The sequence below is a fragment of the Sceloporus undulatus genome, chromosome 9, assembly GCF_019175285.1.
Source record: "Sceloporus undulatus isolate JIND9_A2432 ecotype Alabama chromosome 9, SceUnd_v1.1, whole genome shotgun sequence".
NCBI classification, from domain to species: domain Eukaryota; kingdom Metazoa; phylum Chordata; class Lepidosauria; order Squamata; family Phrynosomatidae; genus Sceloporus; species Sceloporus undulatus.
Window position 1 is genome coordinate 22,577,725 of NC_056530.1, and position 27,941 is coordinate 22,605,665.

Below are 27,941 nucleotides of genomic sequence, written 5' to 3' on the forward strand. Positions count from 1 at the left end.
ACATCACTGCAGATGGTGGCAAGGGTCACTTACTAAGGGCCCTGATCCTGTAGCCGTGCTTTGCATGAGCCAGGTGTAAGCGTGCACCTTCTCTCCTCTTATTATTTTGCATGAAGCGGCAAAGGGAGACGCACCTGGCTTGTCTGTGAGTTGGCTGTTTTCTTCCCGCTTGTTGTTACCGTTGGAGAATCAAGTTACCTGACAACCTGACCCCTCCCTGTTCCTGGTTTCTCTTTGTGCAGGCATCTGCAGAGACCAGAGAACAGTTCGTTGGCTTGTGTGCGGGGAAAGCCAAACACCTGGGCAGAGATTTTGGGGAGAGTTGCATCCCTTGCAGCCAGCCCCTCTTCCTTCCCTGGAGGGACAACATCTGAGCAAAGCGGATGGAGGTCTCCGTCCCTTTTGCCAGGTTTCTCTGCAGCTGATGCAATGGATTACTGTTAGGACACCTGTTTAATGATTGACAGCTGAGGAAAGCCAAGAGGTCAGGCTCTGGAGCAGAAAGGTTTCAGATTCTACGCTGGCTGGATTTCTCCTTGCGGGGACCCTGACGGCCAAATCAAGAGGTGTCTTTCCGGAGATCCTCTCTTCAGGTGAGTCTGATGGGAAATGAGACTTGCCCCTTAGTTTTTCCAGATGCTCAAGAGGCGACCTGGCTATGAATGAAATGCCATCAGATTTGACATTTTTAGCTTTGCTTTTCTGGATGGCTGCTGCAAATTTAATGGGGAGATTAGCCGATGTACAGCTTTGCTTTTATTAATTGCAGGAGGCTTATGAAGGCAGGCATATTAACTGGCTTTTAAATATGCTGGAGCTATTTTCGTTTCTTTGTGGCCCAGTAACAAGGAATGAGCAGGAAAATAATAAAATGTGGGTTTTTAACAAATACTGGCAAATCTTGGTTGTTAAAAGTCTGAATGTCCTTGCATTTCCTTTGGTATCTTGCAAAGGCTGTCTAACTGACAAATAAGTAGAGATGGATGTGTTTACACTGTGGAAGACTGAATGCACTCTGTGCATGTTCAGAGGCCAATTCATTATTTTCCCTTGACGTATCGGTGGTGCTGAAAGCAGAGCTGTGTTATCCTTCCAAGCATGGGCTTTCATTTCTGCTGTTTTAGAAAACAAACCCCAGCCACCTGGAGGATTCTGGGTATTGCAGTCCTGTGTGTGTGTTGCGTTAAGCTACTTGACAATTTAGGGTGACTCCATTACTTTTGTAGGGTTTTCTTAGACAAGGACTCCTCAGAGGTGTCTTTGCAACTCCTTTCTTCTGGAATAGAACCTACAATGCCAGGTATTGGTTAGTGGTCTCCCATCCAAGCACTAGCCAGGGCTGACCCTGCTTATCTCCCCCCATAATTACATGAGTCTCTTTATTACATTCAAAAGTTAATAATAAATAATAATAAAAGTTGCACATGTGTATCATTACTTTAAATTGCTCTTCAGTTAAATAAATCTAATACCACCCAAAATGTGTGTATAACCCTTTTTAATAAAAGATCAGCTTCCTCTCCGGCTGTTTTGGACTTTCTCTTTGTTTGTTGAAATGAAATTTCTTTTCTTTGAGCCCAAGTTATAACCTTGATTCATGTTGCACTCTTAATGAATTTCCTTCTGTTGCTTTTTCATGTTACAGCTATGTCTTTGCTGCATCGTTCTTAGATGTTCTTAAGTGATCTTCCTAGTTATTCAGTGTATTATTCCAGGCTTGTCCATCTCTTACTCTTGTAAGTTCTTACCAGTTTCCAATCTTCTTTTACTTGATTGGTGGTATTGTCTCTTATAAGGGCAGTCATCTTCTGAGATCAGACACAATCTGGTGCGCATCCTCCATCTGCAAAGAATACAGTAGTAACTTTTCCCAAGTTCTGGCAGTGCCCTAATTTCTTCAGATTTGAGAATTTGTCTCAGGGTGCATCTATATGGTAGAAATAATGCAAATTGACAACACTTTAGGTGCTGCAGCTCTATCCTATGGAATCCTGAGATTTGCAGTTCTGCAAGGTCTTTTGCATTCTCTGCCAAAGAGCGCTGGTGCCTCACCAAACTACGCATCCCAGCGTTGTGTAGGATGGAGCCATGGCAGTTACAGTGGTGTCAAAGTGCATTATTTCTACAGTCCAGATGCACCAGAAGTTTACTTAACCCAAAGACAGCCTCTTTCTTGGTGGATAATTGGGAGGCGTAGTATGAGCTGCAAAGGCTGGGATGGGATTATGGGAGGAATGCAGGAGATTTTCCCAGAGGCTGGACAACATTCCCAGGATTAGAGAACAGCCTGTCCAACGCAATAAGAAAGTCTGACTTGGGTGTGATGGAGGCACACCTTCCAACTGTCATGATTTGGCAGGGAGTTTCCCCATTAACTTTCTATCATCTTTCTATCATCCCACCTGAAGCTTTTCAAGTAATGCATAATAAAGAGATCTGTGGCACTCGCTGCCGCAAGGTATGAATATGTGGACTGTATCACCACCACAATGTCTATCCTTTTAGCTCAGGATCCTCTGTCCTGACTGACAACAGTTTGCTAGGATTTCAGAAAAGGCAGCCTTTTATTTCATTTGTATGCCTGCATGGCAAGGTTGGACCTGGGACTTTCTTTTTCCTTGTAGGCAAAGAAGGTGTTGTACAATGGAGCTAGGCGCTCTCCCCGCAGTCATTCACTGAGATGGCTTATTAAACAAAACAATTCATGACGATATCTAATGATAGCTCTGACCTCTTTCCCTAAATAGAACCTCCATGTCCGGAAGCAGTCTAGCTTTGACTAACCGGTTGCAACCGACAAACATTGGCAAAGGGTGACTCCTTTAATGTCCTGTTTCTCAAAGGCACCTGGTCAGCCCCAGTCAGAAAAAAGGAGGTTAGACTTGGCCACAAGTGTCCCAGTTGTCATCTGTGCAATTGTTCGAAGGTATGGACAAGCTGCCTGGTGCTGGTGGTTTCATCTATTGGATTCATACCCCGCCTTTCTCCCAAAATGGGATCCAGGGTTTGGGATACATAGTCCAAGTAGTAGCATTTTCCAGGATACAACGGGCCCTTGGTATCCGCTGGAGTTTGGTTCCAGGATACCAAAATCTGTGGATGCTCAAGTCCCATTAAATATAATGGAGTAGAAAAATGGCATTGCTTATATAAAATGGAAAAAAATATATCAAAGTTTGCATTTTGAAATTTATATATAAAGTATTTTCAAACCATGGGATGTTAAAATCCATAGATAAAAAAAATCAGTGGATATGGAGGGCTGACTGTATATCTGACTATGTGGTTGCAAAAGCCATTTGGAGAGTAGTGAGGTTCACGAAAGCCATGCATGAGAGCTGTACTTTGCTGTTTACAAATCCACGTTTCACCAACTTGGGAGCCAGGAAGACACAAGAGTCTATGTGTATCTTGGCAGTGAGCGCATGCAGAGGGATGGCATGTGCTTTTTGCATGTGCTTTGCAGCCATGGCCCTTTTCATCTCCCACACCCTTGTGTTGACTTTTTTGGTTGCACTCCTCTAGGTAAGAAAAGAGGGGGAACCTTCTCTTTCCCATTCAGCTCAAGCAAAAGCAAACCGCTGCAGCGTCTCCTAGCTGATGCGTTGCTTCTCCTTAGTAACTTCTGCCATGCTGACCACACATTGATGCTGCTGGCCACATGTTTCCCAGTTTTTTGTATTTGCAGTGTTGGAGAGCACATGACATTTGACACTGGAGGCATGTACATCTACGGCGCTATATAAATAAACAATACTAGTGCCCAGAGTCCACATGGAGTGAGGGATCTGGGCAAGGAGAGGACTGCAATGTACTCTGTGCATGTTTTACATTAACTTCACCCCTTCCTAGAAATCTGTTCATGACCATTTCCGAGGGTCAAAATTAAGCCGTGTTTGCAAGCAACGTATCGCAAAACCATCGGCTGTGAACAGACTCGGCGTGAAGTGGCTGGAACATTTTTGTGCCAATTTTTCTGTTGCGCGTGGAACGCCGGAGGCAGCCCAGGACCAGCGAGAAGCTGCGCTCTTGTTTGCTTTTGTGCAGCAAGAATTCATTACAGCCGGGAAAGAAACACCTTGTTTGTTTTTTGCTGCTGTGAAAATATTTGCAATATTTGATAAAGGCAAGGCATGACTCCAGCAGCTTTTAACCTGAATTTAATAGGAAAGCTGTCTGGACTGGAGCTGCTGTGTGTCTCCTTTCAGAAAGGAAAGAGAAATAAATATGAGAGTGTCACTTTGAACCAGGGACTAAGCCTTGGAGCAGCAGACTTTCCTTAGCAAAAGTGCCACTGAGAAGCTGCAGAGTACAATACTTTTATTCTCTTTATCATTAAGGAGTGCCATGTTGCCTTGGAAGTTGAAGTGGAATCATGGAGCTAGAATTGCGTATTATGAAGCGACCCTTGGTAAGGATGACCAGATTTCTACCTTTTTCCAGGACGTGTCTTACATTATGTCCAGTAGTAAATCTGAAATGTCCTACATTTTGAGCATGACTATGAAGCATGAATTTATATAGTGCACCTGCGTGCATCATACATGGGCGCAATATACACAGCTTGAGATTTTGTAAGCCTTTTTAAGATGCTGCACCTCTTTCTCCTGAAGAACTGATGCGGCAGTAATGGGCTTTGGCGGCTGTTTGGACTGGTTTAAAAGTGTCCGCTGCTTCCCCTTCTGCCCACTCTGTTTCATTTATAAATAAATACAGATAACACCAAAAAAGACAGTAAGCCGACAGTGACCTCCTTCCAAACCTGAGTAAGCATTTCACCCCTAGAAACTGGAAACACTGCAAGAAGTGGAAAGTGTACACATATCAGCGCAAGTATAGCTCCCTGGATGAAGTTCCTGGGCATTGAGTCTCAGCAGAACATTTCATACCAGAGGCAGAAATAACATGGAAAGAATGGGAAACGATTCCTACACCACCAATAAATGTGTGTGTAGTTTATTACATGGGGAGAAATGTGGAGTTTAAACTGTGATTAAACCGTGAAAATTGTGCAATTGACATTTAACTAGGCAATAAATGGGGAGGAGTTATTGCGAAGCTAGTTTTTGAGTCGCTGCAGAGGATTCCCCCCCCTCCCTAAATCCCTTCCTCTTGCAACAATATCCTTTGGGCCTTTTCTTCTAATAAAAGCATAGCCTTTCATACTTTTGTGTGTGTGAGTATCTATATGGGAGAGAAATCCCATCCCTCCCGCCCTCCAAGACAACACCTCTGGGCGCTATCTGTTACCTGAGCACAAAACCACTCACGAGGCAGAAAATGGAGAGGAAAATCCAGTTGTGTTTTCTTTGTTCCTTGATTTATGACAGGGGTTATTCTTTATTGACTTGCAACCTGGCTTTGCCACCTTCTCAGGGGCTGGCCATGGGGCAGATGCAAAGGAGCGCGTTACGGGAAATCGGCTGCAGAGAGCTGGGCCTCTGACAGCAAGCAGATGTCCTCTCTCTTTGGAAATCAATAGACGTCAAATAAATTACCTGTATATATTTGGCTATAAATTGACCTCATGTATAAGGTGAGGGCAGGTTTGGGGCTCAACATTATAGATTTGGGTATAATTCATGGATACATCGAGGGTAAAACTTAGGGGCATGTAACAAAGGATCTAAAGGATTATTCAGGCAGTATGGCCATATTGACTTGGAAGATTTGGGGAGCGTAATGGTTTGAACGTTGGACTTTGACTCTGGAGACCAGAGTCCAAATCCCGACTTGGCTATGGGAACTCACTGTACTTTCCCTTTATAAAGTCACACAGTCTCAGCCCCGCAGGAAACCCAGTGATAGGTCACCATAAGTCTAAAACAACTTGAAGGCATACAGCGACAAAGTCCAAAATGGTCCCTTTTCCAAGCCATTGGGTTCTTTTAGGGTTGCCAACTGATCAATTGTTCCTATGCCTTTAAAAGCTGGTTACAAGAAGGAGTTCCATCTTCTTCACCAGTGATTCTTTGGTCCTCCAGATGTTCTGGACTTTAGTCCCCAGAATTCCTGACAGTTGGCCAAGCTGGCTAGGGCTTCTGGGAGTTGAAGTCCAAAATACACAGAGAACCAACGTTTGGGATCCACTGTTCTACACAGTTAAAAGTGCAATAGTTCCAGCTTGTTTTATTAAACGTTAAGGAGCCACAGCCTGTTTTTCGCTTGGCAGTCCTAGGTTCTTTGCAGACCTCTGATGTAAATCTCCTTTTGTGAAGGTATATACTATTTCCAGCCAAGCAGGTGATGTGGAAAATTCTCAACAGGTTTTCTTTAAATGGATTCCCTAGACAATAAAGCTTCCATGTATTTGTTTGCTCAGAAGTCAAGAGACGCTTGTGAACTTGGCTCCCAAAGCATTAAACCAGGGAGCTGCTGTGTGTTTGTCTAGAGAGGGCTAGAGTCCTTCCTTGCATCTGGATTTTCACTCTCCTCCGTAACAAACAGCCCTTTGCCCTCCTTGCTTGGTGTTTTCCTTACAAACCACTACTTTGTTTCTCAGTGAAGAGTGATTTGAGGCTCAACCCAGCCTTCTGGGTGTAGACCACACTCTTAGGCTGCATCTACACTGCAGAAATAATCCAGTTTGGCACCACTTTAACTGCCACGGCTCAGCGCTATGAAATTCTGGGAACTGTAGTTTGTTGGGGTACCAGAGCTACAATTTTGGGATGTGGGCCTGTCATTAAGAAATGTGTGCATCATATCATTTATGAATGTGGAAAATATCTTAATTTTGTTATTGTGTGCCTTCAAGTCATTTCCAACTTATGTCAACGCTAAGGCAAACCTATCATAGGGTTTTCTTGGCAAGTTTCTTCAGAGGGGGTTTACCATTGCCATCCTCTGAGGCTGAGAGAGTGTGACTTGTTCAATGTCAGCCAGTGGGTTTACATGGATGAGGGAGGATTTGAACCCTGTTCTCCAGAGTCATAGTCCAACACTCAAACCACTATACCATGATGGCTCTCATCTTAATATTACAGAGAAACACATGGCTGGGTGAACTGAAAGCAATACTTCTATTTGGTATTTAGGTAGAACATAAACTTATTAATAGTTCCTGCCTAAATGTCAGCCCTGAATGTCACAAATTTTGAATTTCGACTGTTCCTTACTACTACTTTGAAAACTTGGTAACACCAACAAATGGAGTCATTTCCTATAGTTAAGCAAGGAGGCTTCTCTTTGGCTTAAAATGGACCAACAGATGCCTAAAATGTTCCCCACAAATTGGGGGCATTTGAAAGCAAAACCAATTTCTGATCTTTTTCTTTTGCAGGGCTGTGTGTGCAATCCACAAAGGTCTCCTTTGGGGGTCAATCTGGCCCTCCAACCGTCAAGAGTTGTCCGCCCTTGTTCTAATTAAAGGAACCATTGCTCCAAAGACCACCATGTGCTTCCACAGTTGGAGATGCCTGACGCATCCAGAACCAAGGAGATAGCAAGGTCGGATCACCACACAAGTCTCCAGCAATGCAGAAAGGTGACTTGCAGTGGGATCCTCTTCCTCTGGATTGTCAGCAGCTGGTGCCAGAGACAGATGCTCAGGACCTGTGCACCGTGTCCATGGAGAAACGGATCAGGTGAGGGAAGGTCTCCTCTTTTCTCTTTTTGGTATATGTTACATGCATAGCTCAGATGATGAAGTCACTATGTTGTATAGTTGACGGAAAATTTGGTGCCAGAGGCAGAAATAACATGGAGAGAATAAAGAATAGGTCCCTATATTATAACTTCCAACAGAGTCACACAGAGATTCCTAGGGAGAACATTGCAAATAAATCCTTGAATAATCAAATTTGCAAAAGTCAAATGCAGAGGAATGAGTTATTAAATAACCTTTGGGACAATTAAGCTTTATGACAATTAAAAGAACAGAATCACATGCATGCTTATATATAGTTGTTGCCCAAAGGAACAGAAATTTCAAGGACTGAGGGACATAGTTTGAAATCGCTGCAGTGGAAGCAATGAAGGATATATATACACAACAACAGTATTGGAGCATGTGTGTGATTCTGGGTTTTAATTTATGGTACCTTAAAGAATCAGACTTTTTATTTGGCATAAAGTTTCATGGACTGCAGCCCAATTGGGGTTTATTCCACATTTTTAAAGGAGCTGTCCCAAGTGATGAACTTATTTGGGGGGCAGATTTCAATGCTTAGGATGTTGTTGCTTTGTTGCTGTTATTGTTATGTGCCTTCAATTCAACTCTTGACTTATGAAAACCCAGGGTTCCTTGGGAAATTCACATTTGGAACAAATGGAGCAATCCATAATGGAAGCCACCCAAAACTGATCAATGGTATGATGATGCTCCAGGTCCCAGGATATCATCCTTTGCCAAGGTGACCAGATGCCCTAATGGCAAAGCAGGGCAAGACACTGCAAAATGTAGGCCGTTCAAGAAAAATGTAGGACATTACAAAACAAAAGCTACAAACACTGACGTAAAGGTAAATTCATGCTTCTTAGCCATGCTCAAAATGACACTCAGAATGGAGGACATTATGGAATTGCTCTGGGACAGAAATGTTAGCACAACTCAGGCATGGATGGATTCCATGATGTGCCATTAGGTTCGTTCATTTTAAAAGTCAGTTTCCAGTCCAATGTGATATCTTTTCTGTTCAAAATGGACCAGTTGGCTGAAGCTGGTTGGTGCTCCCCAGTCCGTCTTTGCTCAGGTCATGGTCCAATCCATTTATTTGTTCCCAAACCAGGGAGCAAGAAACTTGGCGTCTCCAGAAGACCCTTCAGGATGTCCTCTTCCGCTTCCAGGACTGGTTGTGGAACGCCGAAACGATGGCCATCTCCCCCAATTCTTTGCAGGTCTCTTATGCCAGTTCCAAGAAAGAGCTACAAAAGTTTGAGGTAAGGGAAGAGCCTTTTGGAAGTAGGTCAGCTATTTCTTTCTTTTCAGCATCCTTTTGCAAAACTTTCCCAGTGGAGAGGAGGGGAAAGCATTTGATAGCCTGGGATCGGCTGAGAGGATTGTAGTCTTTTTATCTCAGAAAGAGCAGCCGTGGGCCAAAAATAACAGAGAGCAAACAAGTGAGGCATTTAGGATTCGTTGCCCACCACTCTTTGGAAGGAAACCAGGGGAGGCGAAGGAAGGGGGAGAGAGAATATGGCTTTGTTCTCCCTCCATTCACACTTCTGTGTGAATTTCCACCTTGAAAATCCACAGCAATCCTGCTCACCTTGGGCTTCTGGGGGAGAAAGGAAAGAAAGAGGAGATTAGATGGGTTTGCTTTTTGAGACATGCAAAGTTTTCACAAGCGAGGCCTCTCTTGACTCCCAGCCAGGGTTGCTCAGTTATTGGAAATTTGCAAAAGCAAACTGCTGCAACCTCTGCTAGCTTCTCCATTTGTCTTCATTACTTTCTCCATCCTGACCACAATTTGATGTTGCTTGGCCACACATGTCCAGGTTTTCATCTCTGAAATGTTGCAGAGTATGAAATCAAAAGTGTATTACCTGTATAGATGATATCTGTATTATATATGACTAATACTGTGCTCCTCTCTTGGCCTCTGTGTTCTTCGCTGGGAGGGACCAGAGACAGATTTTGGCCTGCCACTGACCAGAGTTCAAATCTTCCTTGCAGGCACTGCAAAGGCAGGTCTCCGACAAGCTGCTGCCTTTGGAAGCCTTGAACAGGCAATACCATCAGCTAGTGAGGAGAGGCAGCATTTGCCCGCAGCTCAAGTCTCGAGTTCAAGAAGTCAACCAGCGCTGGGATGCCCTGAAGGCTCAGGCCGCTGCTGTTTACAAGAGGCTGAAGGTGAGGAAGATTTGCCAGGTCAGGACTATCTCAGTTGGGGTCAAAACCTTGAGGTAGGTGATGCCATTAACCAGGATACATTAACCATGGAATTATTGGAAAGGACCCCAAGGGATATCTAATCCAGCCCTCCACCATGCAGGAATACACACCTAAAACACTCCCAAGAGGTGACTACCCGACTCCTGTTCAAAGTCCTCCAAAGACAGAGAATCCACCATCCTCCAAGGCGGTCCGGATATATTTTCCCCTCATATTTTTATTTGTATGCTGTAATCTGTGAAGCCAATTGATCCAAATGAAAAGAAAAGGACTCCACTGAATATTAGAAAAAATGCCTTGACTGGAAGAGGGGCAAGGAGGGGGACAGAATCTTGTCCTTCCCAGTTGACTCAGGCAAAAGCAAACTGCTGCAACCTCTTTGAGCATATTCTTCTTCCTTTAATAACTTGCATCACCTTGACCACTCTCTGATGTTGCGTGGCCACACGTGTCCCAGTTTTCATTTGTGAAATGTTGGAAGGTATGATTTTTTGAAAGGTAATGGCCTTCTTGCCAGGTGTGAGAGTTTACCCAAGGAGCCCTTGGCTTGGAAAATGCAGTGCAATGCATGTGAGCTTTCTGCATCTTTTCTCTTCTTCTCTCAGTATTTTGTGAGCCAATGGGAAGAGTTTGAATCAGAGCGAGAGACCCTCCAGCTTTGGCTGATGGAGCTGGACCTCCGGCTCACTGACGTGGAACACTTCTCAGGAGGCACATCGCTGGAAAAAATGATCCAGTTGCAGGTAAACATGCAGGACTCTTATCTCCCTATAAGAGCCTGCCTGGACCTTAAGATCTCTTAAAAAGAGCTATCTTTCTTTCCCACCATCCTCTTGGATATGGTTAGGTCACAAAAGAAGGGTTTTTTGGTGGCTGCTGCTCCCACATTGTAGAATTTCCTCTTTTTTCACCAGCAAGCAAAAGACTTTTCATTAACACAGGTTTTTGGTCTTTAATGGTGATGGAAGGGTCTTTCGATAGCACCTTTACCTTTTGCTTTATACATAATATGATTGTAATATGATTTTATAGTTTCCCCAAATGTTTATATGTATAGTCGGTCCTCCATGTCCACAAATTCAATCATCCTTGGCTTGAAGTATTCCAAAAATATTCCAGAAAGCAAACCTAGATCTTGCCATGTACAATTTTACTTTGCTGTTGTATATAATGGGACTTGAGCATCAACGGATTTTGGTATCCACAGGAGGTCCTGGAACCAAACCTGGATATCAAGGTCCTACTGTATTTTTGTTTTAAACTTACACTGGAAGCTTTCACAGCTCCCCTATTAAGAACAAGTGGGATATTATAATTAATTATATCCCAGGCTTTAGTATTCTGAACAGGTTAGCTTTTCCTGAGAAAAACAAAAATTAAGTTTTCTAGCTTTCAGGATTCTTGCAGAATATTTTAGTCCTATATGCAGCAACCATCAAAGGTTCAGAGAAGGTCAGATCTTGGCAGACAAAGATTCCTTTGGAAGTCAGGCAAAAGTGGGTTAGTTTGCTGTATTTTCTATACTCACTCCCAACACTTGATTTTGTGACATAGAGAGACACAGTTCCCTCATCTCTAAAATGGGAAGAATTGTAGCATACCCAGTTCTTTGTTTTGGAAAACAGGTGATCTGTCCCAATCCTGCATACAGGTCTGTGATTCACAAATCCTCTTTCTCCAGTTTTCATAGGAGAAGATGGCAGATTTACTCGCTGATGTTTGGGACTAGCCTTCTTTATGTTGCAGAATTACTCTTGCCTGGGCGTACTCCTGGCATTTTGAGAGATACAGTTGGACCCATTTTTTTGTTGTCAGGATTCAGACCTGGAACTTAGGAAATGGTCATGACAAGATTACCTCTGAACATGGGCAGAGGACACTTTTCTCACATCAACAGTATAAACACAACACATCATCTGGAACATTTCTTAATGAAAAAGGGAGGTATAATTAATAGTACTCGCCTCTACCACCAAAGAAGCCCTAGGTGCAAGCGAGGAAGCATCCAAGAAAGCTTACATAAGCTCTTTTTAGCCTTTGGGTCTTTTGAAAAGGTGATAATATCTCCAGGAGATGAAAGTTTCAAAGGGACCACACACATTTCCTGGTTATTGTAATGTGCTGAGCAGCGCTTTCCTTGCACCTGCTGCTCTGTATACCTACACCTGGAGGCTTCTATGGGGAGGCAGGGAATGATGTGCAAACCAGGAATGTTTATCCCACCTTTCTCCCAAAATGGCATCACTAACCCTTTCCTTTCTCCTTTGCAATTCGAGCCCAAGCAAAACTGTTTGGAAGAGCCGACATGGCATAGTGATTTGAACTTTGGACTACAACTCGGGAGACCAGGGTTCAGTACCCAGTTTGGCCATGAAACCCATTGGGTGATCTTGGGCAAGTCACACTCTCTCAGCAAATGCGCTTGGCAATGAGACTGACATGATATGCAGCAGGGACAGGCTGCTGAGCAGACCTCAAGCCCATTGCCTAATGCACTTGCTATTCCCTCCAAGAAATGCACCCGGTCTCCCTTTTTCTGTTAAAAATTGGCTCTCAGACTTGAAACTTGACTTGAAATTGTCTTGCAAGGACTTGAGATTTGACTTGAAACTTGAAAGGTAGAGATTTGAGACTTGATTTGAGATTTGAAGGTAGAGACTTGAGATTTGACTTGAGACTTGAAGGTAGAGCCTTGAGATGACTTGGGACTTGAAGGCAGAGAACTGAGATTTGACTTGAGATCTCAAGGTAGAAACTTAAACTTGAATTGATACTTGAATGTAGAGACTTGAGACATGACTTGAGACTTGGACTGAAAAATTTGGATACCTCACTGCTATGCTCCAACTCTTTTCCAGGCCTTCCAGGAAGATGTGCAAGCCAACGCAGAGCGTGTTGACCATCTATTGGTGCATGGGGAGCGTTTGATTCAAAAGAGCCATCCTGAAGATGCTGAAATTTTGGAAGAGGAGCTGCGGGACCTGAGCTGCTTCTGCCAGGAGGTCTTCCGCAGGGTCTTCCGCTTTCGCCGCCGACTGGTCAGCATGAGGCTGGTATGTGCTGGACATGGGTGGCTGATGCCCACTGGGGGTGATGGGATGGAAAGTGGAGCTGGCATGGAATCTAGAGATGTAATTCATCACTCATTTCTCTCTTCAAAGTGCTGACGAATGATTTTCTTCCTGATGTCAGAAGGCCTTAGAAAACTGCACAGTTTAGGACTTTTGCAGTTCAGGACTTAATTCTGTGCAAAATCTGCACATGGGTTTTTGTACAAATGTCAGCATTTTATATATAGGAAACAGCATGTCAACCTCAAGGCACTGGAAGAAGGCACTTGTCGTAAGTAGGTGAAGTTCACACAGAGATATTTAGGGCTTCTAACATCCCATGGGTATCTCCTACCTTGTAATTTGAATCCAGGGGTTAAGGTGTGAGTCTTGCCTGCAAAGCAGCAGAAAACAAGTTTGTTCCTTTTTCTACCTTGGAGTCAGAGTTCAAGACCCTATATGTGTACATAGCTCTGCAAGTCTTGTTCTGTGTTTTTACACTGTCTGTCAATTCTCACGGTCCGGGAGGGGCCCTACTGTATTTCTTACTGATGGGAAGCGATGAGAGAGGCAGTTCAGGTTATGAAGATACAGCTGGTCTCAGCTTGGAAGGGGAGGAAATGAGGGTGTGCTCCAAATGGGGCTCACCTGTGTTTTCTTTCCCCCTGGGGCCTAGAGCAGCCAGATCTTCATGATTTGGATTGCCTTCCCATTTCCCACTCCCTCCCCTTCACACTGGTAAGCACACATCAGCAACAAATCCTGAACATAATGGGACTTAGGCATGCATAAGCTGCAGTTGCGTGCTTGTATGCAGTGGGGGTCATCTATATCATAATTCATGGTGTCACCTCTCCAGCCAAACCACGACACTTCATTGGCTCACTATGGCCATAATACATGTGCATTAAAAGGTCCAAAAAGCAAATTAGCTTAGAGTTTAAACCTTGTAGGTATATTGATACAGTATATGTAGGCTGGGAGTGCTAAAATGTTTTTGTGGTTATAACTGCACATAAATTTTACAATCATTTTGATGCCATCCCCTTTGATGCTGTCACTGGTGTGGACTGTATTCTCTTGCACTCCCCTATTGATGCCACTGCATGAATGTCACCAACAGGACTCTAACCAATATCTTCCCTTTTCCAGGTCTTTGAGGACGAATGGGTGTCAGACCGTGACAGTGACTTGGAGTCTGATTGCTTCTCAGTGGACTCCTTGCAGTTGGACAATGGGGAAGCTGGGCAACCCCATTCTCCTCTTGACCCTCTGAGCCAGTCCACCCCAAAGAAAGTCCTCCTGCAGCATCACAAGAGGGCAGCTCCCAACATAGCAAGGACTATGGATTTGGAATGGGATCCTTCAGTGGATGTTGGAGGATCCACATCGCATGACGAAGAGGATTCCTCATACTACAGTGCCATCACAGGTGAATGCAAGGGCTATGAGAGCAAAAAGCTTGAGGCTGCATTTGCACTGGAGAGTCCATCCTATGGAATCCTGGGATTTGTAGTTTGTTGTGGCACTGGAGCTCTCTGACAGAGAAGGCTAACTCTCTCACAAAGCTACAAATCCCAGATAATTCCAGAGCATTGAGCCATGGCCGTTAAAAGTGGTGTCAAAATGCATTAATTCTGCAGTGCAGATGCAGCCTGAAGTTGTATTTTCAGTGCAACATTTCAACTATGGTTTCCTATTCTCTGATAGGGAAAGCGTTTTCTTGGGAAGAGCTTGTGGGACCCAAGCAGCCCCAAAACCAGACACTCAAAAAGAGAAGCTGCGGTCATCCAGTTGAACCGATGGGATTTGATCCCAAACGTATTGAATCTTGGCTGGGCCAGAGTTGCCAGGAGAAGAGGCGAATTCAAGTTGATACAGTAGAACAGGTAAGCTCTTTATCCAGAAGGGGAAAAATTGTCTATGATTTTCATTTTAAAAAAATTTTAGTTGCATATTCATGAGTTTGCATCCAAATTCTTGAAATATCCTGGGTACCTCTCACTTCTGCCCTCCAGCTGATCATGTTTCTCATCCAGTTTCATGTGATGTTTCAAAAACTGATTTTCAGCCATTTCCGCCGAGCCTCCTTTAGTCTTCTTCAGGATAGTCAAAGGACTAAATAAAGTGCTTTAGCAGTATTACATTACTTAAAGTTTGCATTGATTTTTGGGAGAAGCCCAACATTCAAACCACTACACCGCTTAACCCACAAACTTAACCCACCAATAAGGTTCTAGCCAAGAGCTGGCATGGAGTAGGGGTTTGAGTGTTTGACTGTGACTCTGGAGACCATGGTTCGATTCCCACTTCAGCCATGAATCTCATTGGGTGACCTTGCGCCAGTCACATTCTCTCAGCCTCAGGGGGAGGCGATGGCAAACTTCCTCTGAATAGATCTTGCCAAGAAAACCCCATGATAGGATTTGCCTTATGGTCACCATAAGTTGGAAACAACTTGAAGGCACATAACAACAACCAAATGTTCTGGACATGAGATGAAGTGGCTGCTGTTTTTGTAACCTCACCTTTGCAGCACTGTCTCTTTTCTCTGTTCTGCAGGATGCTGGAATATGCATGCCCATTCCCCCACCTGCCATGGGGCAATTCCCAGTGCCCTCTCCAACAACCAGGCACCGAACAAAGCAGCAGAAACCACAGCAGCGGACCAAGAAGAAAGCCAAACCTCTCCTCATCTCCCCACCTGGTTTGGTGAGCAACGGTCAGGTAGGGCCGTCACCACAGGACATAACCCCAAGCCTTTTGGTTGAACCACTTTGGCTGGCAACTGAGAAATGCAACCAGGTCAAAGGAGGAAAGAGAAATAGAGCCATCTGGTCCATGAATAAAACCAAAGATGGAATGACTAAATCGGAGTTGGGTTATATTGCACCATCTCAGGTTTTGCAATGCCCAGGCTGAGGAAGAGTTCTAAATGACCCGAAGGCTCAACTTTTCAATGATAGTAGTCTGGACATCAGGTTTGTAGAAACCAGAAGAAATGCAAGCTAGAGCCTAACATTTGGAAGACTACAAGTTTCCCACCCCCTAAGTATTATCACCCTCTAATACTTAGTCTTAGAAACCTATAGTCTTCCAAAAGCCTTCCCATGGTATCCATAGTTCTCTCCTCCAGTATCACATTTCAGATGAGTTGAGTCTCTTTTGGTCAGCTTCCAAGTTTTCACATCAATACGTATCCATTGAGCCTCATTATCATTTGATGTGTCCAAAGTACAATAGCCTCCATTTAATCATTTTGGCTCCCAGTGGGAGTTCAAGTGTAATGCGCTTGTGGGCTCCAGGCGCAAGCTGTGCTCTCATAGCTCCTTCTCAGTGCCTTGATGCACTTGCTGTGCTTTAAAACAGTGTTTCAGATGAAAATGTGAAGAGACAGACCTTGCCTGCATTCACTCTCTTCTCTCTAATTTTCCCTCCCCGGGTTGTGCATCTGTTCACAGATCTCCAAGGAGAAACAGCTCGATTCCCAGCCTGCAGAAATTGCAATAACTACAAAGAAGGGGTAAGAGGCCTTTGGAAGAAGCATCCTTTCTTTTCTAAGGACACTGCCCTTGAATTCCCATTTTTGGGAATTAATATGCTTCAACATTTCACAGGGAGACATGCAGCCAAGCAACATTAGAGAGTGGTCTAGATGGCAAAAAGTATTAAAGAAGGAGAAAAGACAAGCCAAGAGAAGATGCAGCATCTTGCTTTTGCCTGAGCTTACTGGGAAGGGCAAGATTCTTCCCTCTCCAGGCCTATCCTCTTTCTGTGTTAACTGAATGCAAACCTAGTTTGCTTTGAAATCACTTTGCAGTGATTTTTTGAGCATTCAAATAATATTCAGAGGATAATTGTTTTCTCTCTTCTGTCTTTATGTTGGACTTTTACAAAAAGCAATCATTTTTTCCGTCCCTCCCTGAAGTTTGCTAGAGTAAGCTGAGGATAATAGGGGAAAGTGGGAGGAGGAGAGAGAAACCAGGACATTTAAAAAGTGTGAAAGGATAACTTTTGCCATCTTGACCACACTCTGATGTTGCTTGGCCATGCATGTCCTGCTTTGCATTTGTGAAATATTAAAGGGCATGGTTTAATGAGCAGCTGGCAGGCAACCAATGGATCTGGTTAAAGATCTGGTGAAATATGCTCTATACAGCTGGTTCAGAGCAGAGCTTTTTTTAGGTTGCAACTCCCAGAATATCCTATTCTCGCTAGGGGATTGTGGGAATTGTAGTCCCCAAAAAAGAGAGCTGTGAAAGAAAATGGGAAAGGAGAGGTTTTTTCTCCCTGTTTTGCAATGCTGGATCATTGGATGAAGCTGAATGGCATTGAGAGATTCAGGGCCAGTAGAAGCAATGGCTAAAATGATTAAGAGCTAATATTTGTAGGTAGTTTTTGCATCTGATCCAGCTGGCTGCAATTCATGTTCCTTTCTAGTCTGAGGCCTTTAAATTCTGGGTCTGAGGTGCATTATTAGAATAAAGCAGACACTTATTGGGTGGGGAATTTTTGAAATATCAAAATACTTTCTAGTTTTGCAGAAGTCTCCAGTGCCATACAGAAACATGGACACTCAGGGAGGAAGTACTGGCTAGAGAGGTCTAGAGGAATGGTTCCCAAATTTTCTGAGCATGTACAGAGTTCCTTTCCCTCATTCCTATATACCCACAGCTTGTTTTACCATCATCCATCCCAAGACCTTTTTGCTGCCATTGGCAAAATGTGAGCTAGCCTTCTCTCTCCTGCCTTTCCATATCTAGATTCTGGCTGCTCTGAAGGAAAATACTATTTTAGAAGTCTGTTTAAATGCAAATTTTCTTAGGATTTTAAAGACATCTGAAATTAAAGTGGTAACAAGAATGAGTAGATTGTACAAAAAAGACCTGGTCTAAAAATAGAGCTGCTCGGTTATCATTTGTGATAACCAGTCAGAGCGTTGAGAAGTTACTTTGTGTGATGTAAAGTAGGTTTGGGGGGGGGGGGACTTAAATCCTGGAAATAGTCATGACTAAGTAGCAGTCATGAATACAAACAAGTTACCTCGATTTATTCATATGTAACTCTTTTGCGAGAGCCAGCATGGCATAGTTGGACTATGACTCTGAAGACCAGGTTCGATTCCCAGCTTAGCCATGAAACCCACCTTATGCAAGTCACACTCTCTTAGCCTCAGAGGATAACGGCAACCCCCCTCTGAAGAAACTTGCCAAGAAAACCCCATGATAGTTCTCCTTAGGGTTGCCATAAGTCAGAAATGACTTGAAGGCGTACAACAGTAACAACTTTTTGCAAAGAGATATCCCAACCACAAATCTCGTGGCGCCTCCCAGATTTACAGACTTGCCTTTTCTCCTTCCAGATGTGATCCACCATCACAGCCTTGGCTCAATATCCCAATCCAATCCCAGCAGCTTCCTAAAATTCTCCTCATCTGGAACAGACTGATGATATTCTTCTTTCTGACCTTTTTGCTGGTGTTCTTCTTCTGGGCCAAGCCTTCCTCATTATCGCTCTCAGAGCCTACCTGTCTTCAGGCCAACGGTTATGCCAAGTCTTTCCATCTCATGCTGAAATACAATGGCCCACCACCCACCTAGCAAGAGGAATGGAAAGGGGACCTTTTCTTGTGGGCAAAGCCAACTGTAATGGAGAAGAAATTGGTGTCTGGGAGTTGCATGGGCTATTTCAAAACTTGTTCCTCCCATCGGTTGTTTGGCTGCATCTGCTCAAAAGAAGACTCAGATGGGTTGAGACAGAACGGTTTCCTGAGACAAAACTCTTTCCATTCACAGATTGTGATTCCTAACACTAGTCCCAGACCCACTGTCTTTCGTCAGTTATTCCGATAGGGTGTTTCTGTTGCCGTTGTTATTTTACAAGGGCTGTCTATGCAACTAGATGGTACATCTTCCTATAGCCATGATTTCTGTAGGCTTACTTTTTGCAAAGGAGTTTGCACCATAACTCTTGCCGTTCTCTGCGTTGCATTTGGGATGCTGCTCAAACACATCAGGATCTTTACCAGTTGCGGCTTTAGAGGGGTATAGTCATCTTACTTCCACTGCTACCTATTATGTATATATACATATATTATGCATATGTATATATCTGGCATTAAAGGTTTTCTAATAAAGGGAGGCAAGGAATGGAAGCTGGGTGTTTTGTGTTTGTGGCAAGCTGAGGGGCCTGACTCCAGCCCTTGCAACACAGATGGGAGCTGGTGCCAACCACCCCCTTTGGACTCTCCAAAAAGGTACGTTATTGCAATTGTGTCCATTTTACAACTGGGAAAAACTGAGGCTGTGTGTGTGTGTGTTTTGGAGGCTGTGAGACCCTTGAAAGTGGCTTTCCTAAGGCTCACAGCTCTACCTCAAATCCTCCTGCACCCATTGAGCCATCTTTCCTCCCAATGTGGGAGGAAAGAGATGCTCCATCATCTTTCCCAAAACCAGGACTCATCCAATCCTTCCATCAGGGCAGACAGCAAGCTTCTTCCAGAAGGAAAGGAACTGCTGCAGGAATCTGGAAAGACGGAAGACGGCTGTGTGTGCAATGTCCAAAATGGGGTAAGGATGAGTCTGTGTGATCTTCTCCATCCCTCTTCATTTCTGCACAACTGCATTAATGCCCTGCAAGCAGCCGGGTTGCCATGGCAACCCAGGGATGGGAGGGGGAGGCTGGCAGGGTGGGATGTGTGCCTTCTCCTTCTCCTCCTCCTCCTTTGCAGAAAGTGTTGCTTGGATGGTCAGTTGCAAGAGCAGATGGGAGCGAAGCAACAACAGGATCAGCTCAGGCAGCATCAGGTAAGAGGAGGCCATGCAACTCCTGGGAAGGCATTCAGGGATGGATGTGGATGGCAAGGAGGGCAGTATTTCCAGCTGGAGGGAGGTAGGCATGCATGGAAGCAGAAGCAAGAGTCAGCTTTACCATGGAAGGCACTGCCAACATGCCAGGGGTATCAGCCTCCTACAGCAAGGTTCATGCATGCTCCACGTCAACAGAGAGCTCAATTGCTGAGGTTGAGCAGGTGAGAAGATGGGCATTTATAAGGACTAGAGACTGTCATTGCCTTGTAGTTATACAAAATGGAAAAAGCTCTTGGGTTGTTATCTTCTCACTGCTCTGTACCTTCCTTTCCCCAAAAGATAAAGACCAAGTATTGGGAAGCAGTGGAGCAGTGACTCCATGCCAGGTTTTATATTTAAGGGCACTCTCCCGGGTGCTGAACATACTTTAAAAATAAAGACTTCAGCACTTTGGAGAGAGTGCCTTTAAAGTGCAAATTTAAAAGCTGCAATAGGTTGACTGTCCCACTGACTAGGAAGGCACCAGCTGCCACTGAGGCTGCAGCCACACTTCAGAAATAATCCAGTTTGGCACCGCTTTAACTGCCCTGGATGAATGCTATACAGTTCTGGGAATTGTAATTTTGTGAGCTTTCTCTGCCAGAGTGTTCTGGTGTTGCAATAACAATAGCATTTGCATTTCTATGCTACTTATCAATGAACTCAGCACTTCCAAAGCAGTTTACAATGTGTTTGCCAATTGCTCCCAACAAGCCGACTCCTCCTTTTACCAACTTATGAAAGGATGGAAAGCTGGGTCAAGGCTGGGATCGAACTCACAACCTTGTGGCTGCAGGCTCCTACCATTTCCAGCATTGAGCCGTGGCAGTTAAAGTGGTGTCAACTTGGATTATTTCTGCAGTGCGGAGTCTCGACACTCCTACTGAACCAATGACAGAGCCCCCCAATTCTGTACATACACACAGAGTGCCAACTCCGTCTCTACTCACTCAGCTTGGCTTAACTGCCCTTGTGCTAGAGATCACAATTTGCCTCTTAGCCAAACACACACACACCCCGCCCATGTGCTACAATGCTTACGTTACTCCTTGCTGATCTTAAGAGTTAGAGGTGAAGTTGTAAGGTTATTAAATGGTGTTGCTGTTATTTGCTGTCAAATCTTTTGCCTTATGGCAACCCTATGAAGGAGGGACCTCCAAAAGGCCATCAACTTCCCTGCTCAGATCTTGCAAACTCAGGGCAGCCATGCTTTCCTTGATGGAATCCATCTACCTGTAATGCAGTCTTCTTCTTTTCCTGCTGCATTTCACTTCAACAAGCATTATTGTCTTTTCGAGGGAGTCTTGTCTTCTCATGATGTGTCCAAAGTACAACCTCAGTTGAGCTATCTTGGCTTCTAGGGAGGTGGTTTTGCCAGTCCCTTCTTCTGAAATAGAGCCTACAGCAGCTGGGATTCATTGGCAGGCTCCCTGCCAAGGAATAACCAGGGCTGACCCTGCTTAGCTTCCAAGATCAGACTAGATCTGGTGCCTCTGAAGTATTTAGGCCCCTTTCCCAACAACTGCAAGGTTTCCACTGTCCAAACCCAGGATGCGTAGAAGCTCTGTATGCATTGTTTATACATCTCCTTATTTTATCCCCAATGAGAAGCCAGGCATCTTGGCTCCCAACATCTTGTCCTGGCAATCCTAAACTTTATTTGTGTGACCGCTAGGCTGTACATTCTCACAATCTCGAAATGGAAGCCAGGCATTGCAGACTCCATTCCTTCTCCTGTTTTAGATTTGCAAGCTGCCTTGAGTCCCTGTACTGGGAGGCAGGCAGGATATAAACATTAATAATAATAATAATAATAATAATAATAATAATAATAATAACCACCCAAGGCAGCATGTTCCACGGTCCAATAGCAATTTCAACCAGAAGTTCTTCCTTAACTTTAGATGGAATCTCTTTTCTTGCAATTTGAATTCACTGGTTTATGTTTCTGGGGCAGCAGAAAACAAGCCGACTCCATCCCTTCTGGTATTTAGAAATGGTCATCAAATTTGGGACTTTTGTCCCAGAAAGCCTCTAATATTTTTAGCAACTATCCAAGAATCAGGAGAAACAGGTTTGAGTGACAGACTTGTCCTCCAGGATTTGAATCCCTGCTCAGCCACAAAAACCCACTGCATGACTTTGGGCAAGTCACTCTCTCTCAGCCTCAGAGGAAAGCAGTGGCAATGTGCCTCCTCTGAACAAATCTTGCCAAGATAAAACTAGAAGAGGCAGTGTGCTGTAGTGGTTTCTGTATTGGACTAGGAGACCCAGGTTTGAATCCTCACTCAGCCCCAAAAATCCACTAGGCAATCTTGGGCAATTTCTTTCATTATATGACTGGAGATGCCTTGCAAATATAAGGGGAAACTTTTAAAGAAATATGTCTTATAATTTTCGTGGGGCTTCCAAGTCCACATATTTTTGACTCTGAGATTTTTATTCGGAGCCAATTTTTCTCCGTTAGCTAATCCCGATTATAATAATCTTTGAAACGTCCATTGGCATTAGGGTTGCAACCTTTTAATCGGATTAACTTAATCGAAGAGGAGGGAAGGACTCCTTAAACCAAGTGCAGCACTATCCCTGACTCAATTCGGTGTTATAATAAGAATGATTAAATGCTTACTAAAATTGCGGACGGTTGGCAGTGTCATATTTAACTTGCTGCCCCAGGAAGAAGGATCTTTCATTGGGGTCACTTTCAAAGCCCAGAGTACTGAATACAGATTTTGGAGTTGTCCAAGAAATATGCAGATTTGAAATATGCATTTGAACTGTATTTTTAATTAATCCACTAAGATTCCCCCCCCCCCCCCCCGACTGAGTAAGTATGAACAGCTATAGAAATGGGAACAATCTCAAACTCCTTTCAATCCCCTTTCCACTCCAAAAATAAAAGGTGCCAGGCTTGCAGATGTTGGACGGATTCATTTTTATCTGGAAATCCTCCATTTTCTAATTCTGCAGTTCTTCAGATGTTGTTGGACTGCAACTCCCAGCTTTCCTCAACATTAGCAACGCCGGCTGGGGCTGATGGGAGCTGCAGTCCACCAACTTCCAGAGAGATATGATTTGCACTCCTTGTTCTTACCAAATATATAGGGCAAGGAAGCAGCAAAGAGCTTCAAACATATTCTGCCCATGTTCAGAGGTACTCTTTCTAGCAAATACATCCCAGGCTCAAAAGCTCTCTGATTCCAAATTGAGATTTGGTCTCTCCTTCCTGATCCCTGCCTGTCTTTTTCTGGGCAGAGAAGTAAAGGATGGATGAACAATATTTTCTTGTGTTCATCATGACAACATCTGGAACGCTGTATGGCCTTTTAGAGGACATTTCAGTGCCACAAGGACTCTTTCGACATGCAGAAGCATCCAGCGGAAGGAAAGAAGGAGCCGGCAACAAGCTAGAAATAGACGCAAAGCTTAAAGGCTAGAGGATTACGGTAAAGAAGTGATCTGTGGCAAATTTGGGATGGCTCTCTGGATGCATCTTGTCAAGCAAAAGAAGCAGGACAGCTCACTTTGGACAAGAGAGGAAGGATTCTTGTGTTATTGTTCTGTGCCTTCAAGTCAAGTCTGGCTTAGGCCAACCCTAAGGCGAATGTATTATGGGGTTGTTGGGGACAATATTTCTTTAGAGAGGGTTTGTCTTTGCTTGCCCCTCAGGCTGAGAGAGTGTGACTTGCCCATGGGTATTGATGGCTTGAATGAGGATTTGAACCAGTTTCCAAGAGTCCTAGTCCAACACGCAAGCCGCAATGCCACACAGGCTCTTTACTAGAAACTTTTGTCATTGTTGTGTGTCTTCAAGCCCTTTCTGACTTATGGCGATCCTGTCAGGGGGATTTCCTTGGCAAGTTCCTTCAGAGGTGGTTTGCCATTGCCATCCTCTGAGGTTAGAGTGAGTAACTTGCCCAAGGTCACCCAATGGGTTTCCATGGCTGAGCAGAGATTTGAATCCTGGTCTCCAGAGTCCTAGTCCAACGTTACACCATCTTTTGACTTGGTGCAAAAGAATCATACTAAAAGCAGGTGTACAGGCTAGGAACTGGCAACATTGACTTGAAACGTTGACTTTCACTAAGACCTGAAAGCTCTTCAGGTAAGGATCTACCTGCAGTGTGGATTTGTAGCGTTTTCTCCTCCTCCCCAGCTGCATTGATTCATTTTGATGTGTGTTCAGCTCCTTCTTGAATGTCCAAAGCAACCAGCAGAATTTTGCATGGTCAGTTGTCCTGCAACAGGGAAAAGGAGGCCCACCTGAGCAGCAAGACAGGTGAAAGGCTGTGCCTATGTCAAAACTGGGTTAGTGAGGACTCAGCTATGGGCCCATCCTTCAAGGTATGCAGAACCCCATTACTGAGAAATTACTTGTAAATGTTTTTTTTTTTTGCCTTTTTGGACTTTACTAGTGAAATTTTGCATTTACAACAGCTGACCAGTTTGATCGTTACGTTGTGTGTGTATTCACAGGCAAAGAAGTGTTGCAAATCCACTTCCAACCTCTCTTTCTAAACCCACCTGAGAAAATAAAAGATGGCTCTCTCATCTGGTCAAATGGTAACAGAGGATTACTAGCGAGGAAATGGAAGACGAACCCAAATGTGGGAGACTTTTTGAAGAAGGAAAACAGACCTGAGAAGGCCTTCTTCTGGATGGCCTAAGATGCCATGTAGCTTTGAAAGAGATGGAGCCATGGACTGGATGAGTGACCTTACATGAAAATGCAAAGACCAGAAACTTCAGCCTTCAATAACCTTATCTGCCAAGGGAAATCATGTGGATAAGGAACAAAAATTGACCAGAGCTTCATGGAAGGAAACAAGCAGATGAGAGAGCAGCTCACAAAAGCCAAGCCAACCATTCACTATGATAGAAATAAGGACCTGGCTTTGAGGGCTTCTTCAGGGATTGAGGGCTCAACGTCCAAGAGGGACCCTACCAGGGAGAGCACCTCAGGAGATGGTTTCTTCAAGAGGTGCCCATTCTGGTGGAGAAAGGAAAGGGCTGCCAAGTCCCTTCAGGAAGAGGCAGTGCCCAAGAGCCGCCTGTGTATGGAAACTGCTCACGAAAGCCCCATCCCAGCTGTCAGAAAGCCAGCCCCAAGGGAAGAAACTTTGGGATGGCTCCCAGGTGAGGAGTCTGCAGGAGCAAAGCCAGGGTCCTCCTTACTCAGGAAATTGTTGTGCCTGAAGGTCAGTCCCTCTCGGATGAAGGAACCACCCCACGGACTGGAGGCGTCTCCGCTTTACAGAGCAAGTATGGGATGCGGACCTGTTGCTGCCCTCAGCAGAACTGCAGACCCTCAAGGAGAGTCTCCATTGAGGTGGAAGCCCAGAGCTGAAAGCCATAGTCCAGCAGAAGCTACCTCCAATGGTGCAGAAATGGACATGGCAGACACAACCGCTAAGCCAGAAGGATCATGGATAACAAAGCCATGGAGAACATTCAGGACCGCGATTACCTCCCGAGTCAAGAAGAGATCCATTCTCCCAGGGATTGAGAGTAATCAAGGGGCAACAGAAGATGGGGATCTTCACATCCCCACCGAACAAGAAAGCTCCTCTAATCCTAAGACGAACACAGCCTTTGGAGAACATATGACTAACAGGGCAGCTATAGAGGACCAAAAGCCATCAGCAGCATTTCCAGCTAACGTGGATAATGCTCACAGCATCCAGGAGAACAAAAGAAGCCAGAGAGTCTCATGGCATGGCATGGAGATCCACAGAACGGCAGAAGATGACACACTGGGTCCTAACACGGAAGCCAAGGAGGAGAAGAGCACCTCTTTAACTCTTGAAGGTGGCCGATGGGAACAGAATCTAGTCCACAAGAATGTTTCTGAATGGGACAACCTCCAGAAACAAGTTTATAACCTTCTTAGGGGAAATGGGGCAGAGGTGGAAGAAACTGCAAGGGAAGATGAAGACCTCGAACAAGGAAGGTGTGCTTACTGGGTGGAAGGACTGATGGAAGAGGAGGAAGATTTGGCCGATCTTGCTGAGAATCCAGGTGGGCAGGGCATGCTGATGGCAACGCGGGATTTGCGCTGGTTGAGCAATGAGTTACTGGGAGGCCCAAAATCCTGGGAGAAGGAAAAGAAAGTGGCGAGAGAAATTGATCAAGCCCAGGACAGTGAAGGAAAGACCATTACAGAAGACGCTAGTGATGGTGACCAACGTAATGGCAAGGTGCCGCTAGACCTAGCCACTGACATGAGCCATATAACCAGTTTCCTGTTTCCGCCACCTTTCCCAGGAAGTGACCCAAGCCATGTTGTGGAGTCACTCCACTACGATACATCTGGGACTGACACCCCAGAGGAAGAAGGAACCCTGTTTCCACAGGATGGCCAGCCATTAACCCCTCTGGAGTTCCCCCCCTCATCCTTTTCAACCAAGAGCTTAGAGCAGGGTCTCCTAAGCCCACCACCATTGAAGCCCTATGAGATGGTTGCTGAGGACAATGAAAGAGAAGGACAACAAGGGCTGGCAAGTCCCACAAGGAAAATGCTGCCGTTCACCCAGGAGATGCACCAAGCCACAACGTGGCTGGATGCCACAGCGCCTGGCGCTGAGGTGGACAAGCAGTTGATCTACATGGCAGCTGTGGAAATTGTGGGTGCTACGATCGATGCGGTTGCAGTGCATCTGGCAAAGAAAGAGGAGGAAGAGCAAACCGAGTCGGGGCTCAACAAACAAGCCCCCTGACGCCTCTATTTTTGGAGATGTGACACATGGGCAACATAGATCTTTTTCGTAGGCTGTGACCTAGATTTTCCTGCACCTCTCACCAGTCTCTCCACTTTGTTGCCCCATTGCAATGCATCTGAAGAATCCCTTTCTTTTAAAAAGCATATTTTATTTAATAGACTTCCCTGGATGGAGTGGGGATCATGAGCATTGTTTGAAATCTCTGTAGTCAATTCAATCAAAGCTGTTCCTCATTCAGAGGAAATGCAGTGGTTAGAGATCTCATTTAAGGAGCAAAGGCATGAATGGCTCAGAAAAGCAAAGCAAAGACTTTTATTCTAGGAAGATTAGAAGGGTTCTGATCTAATTCAGGCTCATTCAGCCAAGAAGATAAACTGATGGGACAAGGTGGAAGAAGATCCCTAAGAATATCTGTTTAGACCACAAAAGGGTCTATATAGGTGGCTGAGAAGGGATGTTGCGCTTCTAATAACCATAACCAGTTTGACACCATTTTAATTGCCATAAGCTTCCCTTGGTCAGAAGAGCCAGGCAACAAGAATGCAAAAGTTATTATGTACAGGTTGAGTCTTTATCAGGCATATGTCTGTCTATAGTGGTATAGTCATCACTGTTGGTCAAAAAGCCATGCTTAAGTATCTTAACTGAGCCAAATCCTTATAGAAAAAAATATCAAGGCGATATGGACTGAGTAAAACCACTTAATTTAAGACAAGGCATGTTATTCACTGGCAGAATTTCAGGAAAGGGATCCAAACCATTTTTTCCTATTACGTGGCTGGTGATATATCCCACCCTTGTGGCTGAAGCTGGCATTGAACACTGGAACTTTTCATGTCTGGGTTTTATCATTTAATGTCTATTTGCACACTCATTCAGTTCTGGGTCACTGGAGATGCGCCTATTTTTATTGCAAACAGAATCAGGGGTTGGGAGCCTCAACATCCTCAGAGGACTTTGCTGAGTTAGTTCTAGGCTGAATTTTAGAACCGATGGCAGGTTCTGAAATTTGGCAATGGAAACTACTTCACCCTGGATTGAGCTATTTTGTTCATCTGAATTGGCAAGCTTTGGCAGGGGGCATCCAGGGGCCTTTTCTATCCCGTGCGACCTGATCCCTTTTGAACTTGAGCAGCTGGGAACAGACCTTTGGGATCTTTTGCAGGTAAACAGACATAACCATACCTCAGTTAAGAAAGAAGTTGCTTTTTACAAAGTCTTTTTATACCTGCCCAGCCCTCTCCTTCACTTCTTTAGCCTCTGCCAAGCTGGAAGTATTTTTACTAGCATCTGCATTGGGAGGACAGGAAAGTTCAATATGGTTTTGTCAACTTTTTGCATGGCTCTCCAGCCCTGGCTGTTTCATTTCACATGTGCATATTATCTGTTTCGAATAAAAAGTCTGCTCAAACGTGTCGAACTGCTCTTTCTTATTTTCCTGGTGTAGGAACCTATTCCTTCTGTGTTACATCTGCCTCCAACACCAAAG

At 44.5% G+C, this 27,941-nt stretch overlaps 1 protein-coding gene across 6 annotated transcripts; it reads left to right on the plus strand.

Moving 5' to 3' along the window:
• The first annotated feature begins 397 nt into the window (after positions 1-397).
• LOC121915904 (nesprin-2-like) lies at positions 398-27,867 on the plus strand. 6 transcript variants are annotated; one of them, XM_042440531.1, is made up of 13 exons: positions 400-593; positions 4,341-4,411; positions 7,283-7,586; positions 8,730-8,880; positions 9,617-9,793; positions 10,441-10,578; positions 12,694-12,888; positions 14,038-14,317; positions 14,596-14,774; positions 15,448-15,612; positions 16,347-16,408; positions 18,248-19,691; positions 24,210-24,535. In XM_042440531.1, exons 3-12 carry the CDS (start codon positions 7,477-7,479, stop codon positions 18,483-18,485), a joined length of 1,695 nt encoding a protein of 564 aa, XP_042296465.1. In that variant the 5' UTR covers positions 400-593; positions 4,341-4,411; positions 7,283-7,476; the 3' UTR covers positions 18,486-19,691; positions 24,210-24,535. The 6 variants fall into 6 exon arrangements, with proteins under 6 accessions (XP_042296466.1, XP_042296465.1, XP_042296464.1 ...); XM_042440532.1 differs by lacking the exon at positions 4,341-4,411 and having other exon boundaries at positions 398-593; positions 15,448-15,597; XM_042440530.1 differs by lacking the exon at positions 4,341-4,411.
• Positions 27,868-27,941: the final 74 nt, after the last annotated feature.